General features: G+C 36.6%; 2 protein-coding genes across 2 annotated transcripts; one reads left to right on the forward strand and one right to left on the reverse strand.

Moving 5' to 3' along the window:
* Positions 1–4331: 4331 nt before the first annotated feature.
* On the reverse strand, positions 4332–6155 carry LOC133314179 (cysteine desulfurase, mitochondrial-like). The gene has a single exon (XM_061515624.1). The coding sequence runs from the start codon at positions 5993–5995 to the stop codon at positions 4622–4624; it is 1374 nt and encodes a 457-aa protein (XP_061371608.1). The 5' UTR covers positions 5996–6155; the 3' UTR covers positions 4332–4621.
* A 1095-nt stretch (positions 6156–7250) lies between these two features.
* Positions 7251–9881, forward strand: LOC133314159 (uncharacterized). Its single transcript, XM_061515603.1, has 3 exons — positions 7251–7290; positions 7865–8199; positions 8359–9881. The coding sequence occupies exons 2-3, from the start codon at positions 7899–7901 to the stop codon at positions 9879–9881; spliced, it is 1824 nt and encodes a 607-aa protein (XP_061371587.1). The 5' UTR covers positions 7251–7290; positions 7865–7898.
* Positions 9882–10700: the final 819 nt, after the last annotated feature.

Below are 10700 nucleotides of genomic sequence, written 5' to 3' on the forward strand. Positions count from 1 at the left end.
GCTATATTGATTGTGACTACTGAATGGAGTTAAAACAATTATATACTAGATAGTCAAGTGATTACTTTATGACAACTTACTGCGCTTTTTAACTTCCCTTTATAGTCAATGGCTATTCTAACAATTTTTATGTCGCGTAGTTAGTAGATTTGTCTTTCGTTATTATGTTCTCTCATGGATAGATTTGATAATTTCAATTTATTCATTGACTTCATTGGATGTTAGGAACATGTGACCTTCAATGATTTTGATTAAAAATTGTAGTCATTGATTTTGCTATATGGCTTTTAATACAATATTGCATTTCATTAAAAATTGTGGTCATTGATTTCGATTTCCTGTTTGACTTTCACTGCAATAATTTGGTGTGTCAGTTTAAATAATTTAGTGACTAAGAAATGTTAACAGTAATGAACTTAATTTAAAAGGGTAATCCTTTTTACAGTAGTTGCAAGGGATGACAACCAATTCTGTAATGCATGATTATGGGATAGCATTACTCCATAATGTTCTTATTTTATTGTGCCCTAACATTGTTATGAGTTATTGTGAACATTTTTTTCAAGTCAGTTCACCAATAGATTTGAGTTGCCAATTTACATTCAATGTTTGTTCATGATTGATGGAAACTAATGTTGATAAAAAAGAGTGAAAGATTTGGTCAATAATTACGCCTTACGTATACATTATGATTTGATGAGGTCACCCCAAAGGAAATATGCATAAGGGCTTTTTTCACTCTAGAATATGAAATTCAATGAAGGATAGGCTGAATTTAATAATTAATCCATCTTTTAGAATTAAGCAAATAAAGCAAACGTTCAATAAATTGTGGTCTAAGGATCATGAGTTCTCTTTACTCTTGCAATACATTAGATTTGGTTGGGATGTAGAAACCAACACCATTACTACTAATGAAGAAGTTTGGCAATTTTATATTTGGGTATATTTAAGATTTAATTTGTGGGGTTATGATTTTATTTAATTGTCAACATTTTTAAGTATCATTTGACTATTTTCTTAAATGATTTTAGCCACATCCAAAGCCAAGGGTTCATGCAGAGACACATATGGCTAAAAGTATGGAGGAGACTTCAAATACATTGCCCGATTATTCTATTGCTAAGTGTATGAATGCTCTTAATGAGATTGAAGACATTTCAGATGACATCTATTGGAAAGCTTCACAAAAATTTATGGAGCCTGATTGGAGGGAAATGTTTCTTACCATGGCTACAGATAGGAGAAAGGCATGGCTAGGTAGACTTCAATGAGAAATTGTGCATGTAGATGTTGAATTAATTATGTACTTTACTTTGGTGGTAAGTTTATTGTCTTTATGGTTATTATTTTTCGAAGTTTATGATGTCCATTTGTACATGTGCTTTTTATTAGATCATTAAATTTTAACTTATCGATATTTTTATAAAAATATAACGCATTATCAAATGTTTGTCTGTGTGCTGATTATTAGCAGATCAAACTCTTAACTGATATTTGTACATGTATTGTTTATTAAAATATTCTTGTTATGAAATTGTCTGACAGGTTTTAGCTATAATGGATGTTGTTAATAATTCATCAGAAAGTGATCCTTGTTTTGGTGAATCTTTATCAGATTCAAGTGATGATAAGTTATTCAACTATGCATAATTGATATAGTATGCAATTATAACCAATAACTTTTAGATGAAAACTAAGTTTTAAACACTGGCGATTATCATTGTATTCGAGTCAATTACATCATCTGGAATTGTTAGCAATTATAATAACTCCAAATTGCACTTTAACGAAAAATAATACATAACAAGATATAATAGACCACAATGTTGATATTGATGATAAATAAATTAAGTTATTAAGAGCCAATGGAGTTATGTAGCATGTTTTATGAGGGGGTGGCATGTTGGTTAAGTGAACCGGCATGAGTTGAAACTAGTTTATTCACTAGAAATTGTAGCTCCTACATGTCGACGAGTATGGACTTGTCCAAATCATCTCTTCCCAAGTTTTCTCTCAATTATGTATAAGGGGAGCCTAACATGTTATGAACAAGCACATGCAAACTCTGTGTGCCGCCTGAGTCACGACACCACAACAGTATACGAACTGCACAAAAGCAAGGTAACAACCTATAAGGCTATAATAGTTACCAATGATGCACGGACACTCACGACACGCCGCGGCGACGCGTTACTTTTAAAAAATATCATATTTTGAAACGTTGGAACACGTTTTGATATTAAATAAAAATTTTAATATATATAATATAATTTATATTTAATACATATAAGAGTTATAATAAGTCATATAACCAATCAAATATTTAAATTTCATAACATAAATATAAATATAAATAATTTTTCGTACTTTGTTATAATGTCAAATTTCATAACAGAAAAAAATTAATTTATAAATTATTTCTTTTATATTTAGTTAACAAAATAAAATTAAAATTAAAAAAAAAATGTGTTCGAGCGTTGACCGCGTGTCCGAAAAAATTGACCGCGTGTCCGAGAGTTGACCGTCCGACACGCAATTTTTTTTCCGACGCCATGTCCATGCTTTGAAGATAGTTACTCACACGCTCCAAGTCTTGCCCAACAACCTATAGTAGTGATTCACACACTCCACAAAAGAACCCTCAACCTCATTATAAATATAAGGTTTTCACCTTCAAGTTGGAACTTTCCTCTATGCAAACTCCACCTCACTCAAACACTTACTTGAGCATTGGAGTCCTGCAAGTGCACACAAGAGGAACAGTTTAAAACAATCTGCTCCTAAGCCATCCTCTTATTGTTACACAACAGGAAATCTAACAAGCCCTTAACATCATCTCTGCTCAACCTCAGACAACTGCGAGTTCATAGAAACTAAAAAAAGTTTGCACCCTGAGATCATGTCCCCATCTTTGGGTCATAACAAACCATTTGCTTTGACATTGGGTTCCAACATTGGCGTCTTTTGTTAAAAGAGGCAAACTTCCTCCCATAGCATCATGAGCACACAAACCTTCCCTCGTGGTCGCTCGTAAAGGTAGGAGGCATCTACGACATCAGTACATTTGTTCTATAGAAAGGGGCCCACATGCCTCACCCAAACAACTTTGTTGGTAGGAAGAGGCTTCAACAACATCAGAAAGAACACTTATCGCTCCCTAGAAACACTCAAGGAAAGACAGAGCCGCCAACATTCCCAACCACCTGATGGTTTGTCCATAGCTCTCCCTGAATAAAACAAATGGAATAAAACCCAGAAGACAACTTGGAATATGATTCACACTTGACTTAGCTCACTCTAACATCCTTCTCTTGTTGCCAATCAAATTTGTTGAATTAGTTACAACTTGATCTCTCGGTGGAATGGGCCTGGACCTAACCTGAATCGGAAGCCCTATGTTACATAATGGCTTTTCTCTGTCTTAAATTGAGTTTCAAGTTTATGGTTCAGCTTGGGAATTAGGGTTGTTTGTAAATTCAAGTAATTGGTCTAATGGTTGAAGACTTGTTCCTCAATTTATATTGGAGTTTTGTATAGCATTTATGATGATTAAATTTTATGAATGTATAACATTTTTGAAGCTGTAGTTTTGGGAGTTTTTATTCAAATCAAGGTCTGTCCGATGTTAATATGAAATTTACAGTAACATGCTGTTGCATTCCAAGTCTTCTAGCAATGACATTGAAGTTCATCCTAAGCTAAAGATCTATTTTGGACAATGGTTTTGAGGCACAATAATCCTATTTCAGCTAAGTAAGTTATTCAATGTAAAATTATCAAATGCAGATTGCAGCATGTCGCGGCCAACCCTAAAAAAAGCTATAACGGGTTGCGGTTGCAGAAATAGCGAAATAGATACATGACATAAATAATGACAAAAAGAAACATCTTTTAAAGGCAGAGATAACAGACGTGATAGAGAAAGACGCATATAGATTAAAAACCCTTAAAAAATTTCTGTTACACATTTAAATTTAAGACAAAATTGACATTTTGTCTTATGACAGTAATATGGCCGCGATTTGGCCGCAAATGCGATTGCAATGGACGCTATTGCGTTCCAGTGCGGTGCGACGCGACGCGATATCTTGCGGCAAGGCACCGCAACGCCCATACGGCGCGGCTCGCCGCGTTATTGCAGCACAATTAACTATGTTTGAAATTGAGTGCAGTGAAGTAAAGTATGATTTAAAACTAACTCTCTTCACTTAAGATATATAAATTTAGATAGTAAATAAAACAGCCAAGAAAATTTGAAAGTTGACAATGGCTTATAAACAATTGTCCCTTATTCTGTTATCATCATCTAGTTTAGTATTTAGTAATCTGCCAGCAAAATGCATTCAATACCAAGAATACACCATATGTAATTAACCATACCTATTAAGGATTCAGCAAGGCACCAAAAAGAAATAAAAATAAAACTTGATAATGGGTAATGAGCATGAATGCTTATTGTTTCATCGTAATCTAATTTAGGTACATGCCAATAAAATGCATGTAATACCATAAAGTTATTATACATAATCACTAGTTATGAGCATGTTTCATCCTGAATTTCCTATTGTGATTCTCAAAACGATTTGAAAAGGCTACCAGAAACCTGAATGATCAATAATCAGTGCTGTGCCCATTGAATATCCTTGATGTTGATACCTTCCTTCACCATTTCATAAAGTGGACTCATTTCCCTCAACTTCTCCACTTGCTGAACCGTGAGCTCAATTGCCCTGTCAATTTCAGCCTCCGTAGTGAACCTCCCAATACCAAATCTAATAGAAGTGTGAGCCATATCCTCCTCCACTCCCAAGGCTCTCAACACATAGGAAGGCTCCAAACTCGCACTGGTGCAGGCACTGCCACTGGAGACAGCCACCTCCTTCAACCCCATGAGTAGACTCTCCCCTTCAACATAAGCAAATGACAAATTCAGATTCCCAGAGTAGCGCCTTTCCATGCTCCCATTCACCACCACCCCATCAAGTTTTTCTCTAATCCCATTAAGCAGTCGCTCTTGCAATGCGGAAATCCTCCTTTCATCATACTCCATCTCCTTCATCGCCAACTCGCAAGCAGCACCCATCCCCACAACCAAAGGTGTAGGCACAGTCCCACTTCGAATCCCTCTCTCTTGTCCACCACCATTCATCTGAGGCTCAACACGAATCCTGGGTCTCCTCCGAAGATACAATGCCCCAACCCCTTTTGGCGCATAAATCTTATGCCCACTCAAGGACATCAAACTCACGTTCCACTTGTCAACATCAACGGGAATCTTCCCCAAAGCCTGAGCTGCATCGGTGTGGAAAGGAACATTGAACTCCTTGCAAATCTTCCCAATATCCTCCATCGGCTGAACCACCCCAATCTCATTGTTCACCGCCATAACAGAAACCAGCCCAGTATCGGGTCTAATCGCAGCCCTAAGCTTCTCCAAATCAATCAACCCATCAGTCTCAACCGGAAGATAGGTAATATCAAAACCCTCTTGCTGAAGGTGGCGGCAAGAATCAAGCACACACTTGTGCTCCGTTTGAGTTGTTATCACGTGCCTCTTCTTGTCCTTGTAGAAATGCATAACACCCTTAATTGAGACGTTGTTGGACTCGGTAGCGCCGGAGGTAAAGACTATTTCTTTGGGGGAAGCACCGATTAGGGTTGCTACCTGAGCGCGAGAGTGCTCCACGGCGTCATCGGATTCCCAGCCATAGAAGTGGGTGCGAGAGTGAGGGTTCCCGAAGCGAGTGAGATAGAAAGGAAGCATGGCATCGAGGACTCGAGGGTCCACTGGTGATGTTGCTTGCACATCCAGGTAAAGGGGTCTTCCAGAGATTTTCACACCTTTCATCGTGATTCCCGCGGAGTCTTCATTGTCTTGGGGCTCTGCCACTGCCGCCGCCGCCGCTGACGTGGATAGCAGCTTGCGGCGGAAGAGATGGGTTGATTTTGTGAGGTGCTGACGGAGGTTGGAAGCAACTAACCTTGACGTCATTGGATCGGTGAGCTGTGAGAGATTAGTCCCACCTGCTATTCCTTGCTTGTCGGTTTGGTAAAGAAAGAAAAAACCTAATTTTTATTTTGGTCTGAGTTTTGGGATTTTGAAGATAACATGGAACAAAGTGTTTCCCACTTTTTGGGTGATATTTCTCTTTTGTGGATTGTTGGGTGATTCTGATGGTAAGAGTATAATAGTGTCACCGACCTTCTTCCAAGGTAAGTTGTGCTTTATATGATGCCACGCGTTGCCATTTGATTCGCTGGTGGTTTTCTTCTCCTGTAACTTAAGTACGACAGTTCTCCTAACTTTTTCAGACGACGGCGTCGTTTTACCTTTTCTCTACTTGACTAAATAAGTGATAAAATCGTTAAATAATTAAAGGGTTAGAGGAGTATTATGTCACGTGACCCTAGCTAATTTTCTCACATAAACAAAAGTGAAGAGAGAGAAAATGATAAAAAAAGAGAAAAGAAAAATGATAAATCCCATGTTTGCATTGTTTGTGTTACATGAATTTATATTACCCATAATTAAAATAAGGGTTAAGTATTTATCATTTCAATTATATAATTTTATATTATTTTTAATGTAATTTTGTGTAATTTTGATATTTTTTACATTTTTACCTATTTATAAAACTAGGAAAAAAATTAAAAATGGAAGAAAAAAATGTAAAAACATATTAAAATAGCATATTATGTTATTTAAAATGATAAATATTTTTTTGTTTAAAATAAATGTTTGATATTTGTCATTTTAAATGATATTAGTTATGTCATTTTAGGAGAGAAATAAACATAAAGAATAAAAATCAAAAAAAAAAGTGAGTGATTTTTTTTAATTTAAATTTTAAATAAAAAAATTTTATTTTATATCTATCTCTATCTTAAAATCACTTAATTTTATATCTTTTAAAAACAAATATTTTTCTCTTAAAATAAAGGAGTTTTAACTTCTCATTCGATCGTAAAATTAAAATTTTTGCAACAGACTCATGGGGAGCCGTGATTTCCTTTTTTATTTTTTTTAATTAAATAATAAACTTCATTTCAAGATCTGTCTATAGCATAAAATCTCATTTTTTACTGCTGGATAAGAAGTGATTTCCCCTGAAATAAACCAACAATTTGACTTTCAAAACAGTGCACTTGCTATAAAAATCTCTGACAGGCTATTGCCATCCGCAGTTTCAGTACAAAAAATTCTTGTTTACATCTGAACTCTGATTGCTTGTTGGTTACTGCTAGGAGGGAAGGTATCATATCCAAAAGCATTCTGGTTTCTCACTGGTATGTATGTCATTCGTATGTTTCTCCATTTCTATTGTTACTGGGAAACTTCTTCAATTTCCATGTAATTTGAATTCTGTTGCTTTTTTTTTTTTTTTTTTTCTTTTCACGTAAACAAGTGATCGATGTGAATTTGTTAGTACCTTTGAGTATGCGCTCCTTCAGCATTTGATTATTTCTGGTCATACGTAGTCATAATGTTATTTTCTCAAACTCGGTTGGCTCCAGAATGCGAATATGTTGGTCGTTTCATTGTTGTCTGCTATTGATCTTAATTAGAAGTTTATAACATAAAAAGGGGTCCACTTGGTGCTTTTTATTGTTTCCTAATGAGTAGTTTACACAGATGTGATCTTACTTCTTGTAAACCATGGTCCATGGATACTGCTGGTAAAAATATTCTCAGTAGATCAGCCTAAATATTATATTTCAACCTTAAATTTGCAATTTTGCTTGACGAAATCATGGGGAGATTTTTTCTTGTTCTTTCTAATCAGTCATGTTGAGTAGCCACTAGCCATGAGTGACGAGAAGGAGTATCTGATTCTGATAGAATAAGTTTTCATCTGGACAGGTGTATAAGTTAAGGTAAAATTTCGAGGCTCGGCATGTTCAGGTTCTCTCCCCAGAGAAATCCAAGATCCAGAGGCTTCAAGGTGAAGCATGCTCTACAAATATGTGTTCTGCTTGGCGTTTGTGTCTGGCTGGCTTATCAAGTTGGACACTCTCGTGACGAGAAAGCATCCTATGGTGAAACTACAAAATCTGGCAGTGAGGTTGTCAAGTTAGGGAGGAAGGACCCCCATCCTTATGTGGGGCAATCTCCTGTCATAGAAGCAAGGAGCAAGGAGGAGGAGGATGAAGAAGAAAGCAAGCATGAAGAGCAAAACAAGCTAGACGATGTTAATGGTGTGGAAGATGAGATCCTGATGCAAAAGCGGGAGCAAAATAAGTATGATGAGAATTCTGTGCATAGACAGGATTCAGTATATCAAAACACTGATGAGAGGTCTGAAAATGCTACAGCCAACAAGGGAAGTGAGGAGCATGACCAAAACATTATTGAAGAGAATGACAATAAGGCCAACAAGGAGAGTGATATTGTAATGAAGGAGAATGAAGAAAACAAAAATGAGGGGGAGGGCAATGAAAGTAGAGAGATTAGTGAGGAAAAAAGTCAGCAAGAAAATGAAGAGACAAGAGAGACAAGGATGGACAATAAGGAGAATGAAGAGATCAACCAAAACAAAACTGAAGCGAAGGAACATGTGGAGGGAAATCATGAGGAAGTTAGTAAAAAAGATAACGAGGAGAGCAATGCAACACAAAATAAGAGAGAAGATAATGATATGATTAGGGAAGTGGTTTCATCTGAAGAACGAGTTCAGGATGGGAAAAGGAACAGTGAGGAGCCTAGAGAGGATCATTATGCCGAAGATAATAATGCCTATAGTGCTGTAGGTTTTAACAAGACACAACAATCTGACAAAACAGAAAAGATTGAATTGGTGGACTCTCAGACAAATGGTACTGAAGTAACTCATCTTGATCACAATGAGCCGGTGTCAATTGTAACAGAACCAGAAACTACAGAAGTGACTGATTCTGCTGTCACAACAACCAACCAAGGAAATGGTAGTGAGAATCAGGCTGAGACAAAGAATGATTCGCAGAAAAGTTCCATTATAGAGTCAGATGAGCAGCGGAATGATGGTGTGGAAACTCTTCACTTGCAGAATGGGACTGGCACAACATCTAATACAACTGAAAAACAGTTTAAACCATCAGAAAACTCCAACTCCAAGGTAGAGGACTCCAGCTTGCACAATACAACGCTAAAAACGGAAGATTCACAAGCTGATTCAACCTTTACAGATTCCTCAGGAGCTCACGAGAGCAATGTGACTAATGGGGGATATAAGGATACCTTTGCTAATTCTGCTCTGAGAGAAAATACCAACAACAATTCCATCCAAGAAGGTCTACCTGAAAAAATTTTATCTTCCAATTCAAATGGCAATAAAGATGCTAGCCAAGAGGTGCAACTCACTTCCTCTGATACATCATCAGAACCAAAGAAAGATGAATCCTTCAAGTCGGTGAATAGTACTGATTCTGGGCAGAATGACAGTGTGAACTATGTTCAGAGCAACACAAACAGCGATGGAAGTACTAATAGCAACATAGATGCAAGCCAAGTCAATTCCTCCGATAGTGATACTTCATCCCAACAAAACAGAGAGGCATCCTCAAGTTCAAAAGTTAGCGATAATGCTGGCCAGAATAACCCAAACCACAAGGAAAATGCAAATGACAATGGAAATGATAGCCATGATGAACTAGTCAATGCTTCTGATTCTTCCATTCCTGAACAGAAAGTTGCATACTCAAAGAATAATGATGATGCAGGGCAGGTTGAGAATGAGAAAACTGTTCAGAGCAAGACAAGTGAAAATGAAGATGGAGCTCAAAATGAATCAGTGGTATGGCAAAAAGAGAAAGAAGAATCAACACACTCAGATGGCCACAGCAGTTCTAAATTGAATGATCGAGGCAGTTCTGATTCTTCAAATCCCCAGGATGTCGAATAAATATAGGAACTTTTCCAGAAACAAATACAGCAATTAATCACAATGATGTTACTGCTACGGAGTGATAATTCAAATAAATTAATTGTATCATGCTTCTTCTTCTTCTTCCAATCCTACCCTCTTTTTCGTTTTTGTCGAGAGATGTAATGTTCTTTGCGTGGCCAATATGTATCAAGTTCTTGTTTTTTCTATTCTGTTGAACAGGTGTGACGTTCTTCGGCTTCTTGAAATTTGCTGTAAAAAGATTGTCCAAAAATGACATCATGTTTATTAACAGTGACATAAGGAATTTAGACAGATGAAGCATTTTATGCATAAATCATTTGACCACTATTCACGTTATTATAGACTTGCGCTACTTCTTTAAAGTATTTATTGAATGAACACCTTCGGCTTTTGACAATTTGCAAAAAATATGAAATGGGGAACAATGGGAAAGGATAAAAGAAAAACCTGCTTCCCTATTCGACATGGATAAGGCTGTTGTCAAGAGAACAAGATTGCTCCTGGAATAAGATCGAATCACTTGTTTCTTACATCATTTTGGATCTTCGACTTTTACTTCTTTTTTTCCCTCAACATCATTTTGTCTCATTAGGATATAAAACTACCACTAATAAGATGTGATCTGTGAGTTAAAAAAATCCGGATGAATTCAATTGCTAAGATCACTGAACAGCTAACATAAAACGACTATAGAGCTAAAATATAAAACGACTGTATCAGGATGAATTCAATTGCTAAGATCACTCGATGGTGCCTCTGCAGCTAACAGAAAACGACTGTAGAGCTAAAATATCTGTTGCACGCTAAAATAGC

The sequence above is a fragment of the Gastrolobium bilobum genome, unplaced genomic scaffold (genome assembly GCF_033153095.1).
Source record: "Gastrolobium bilobum isolate Gb01-03AN ecotype WA unplaced genomic scaffold, APGP_CSIRO_Gbil_v1 utg14319, whole genome shotgun sequence".
Lineage (NCBI taxonomy): Eukaryota > Viridiplantae > Streptophyta > Magnoliopsida > Fabales > Fabaceae > Gastrolobium > Gastrolobium bilobum.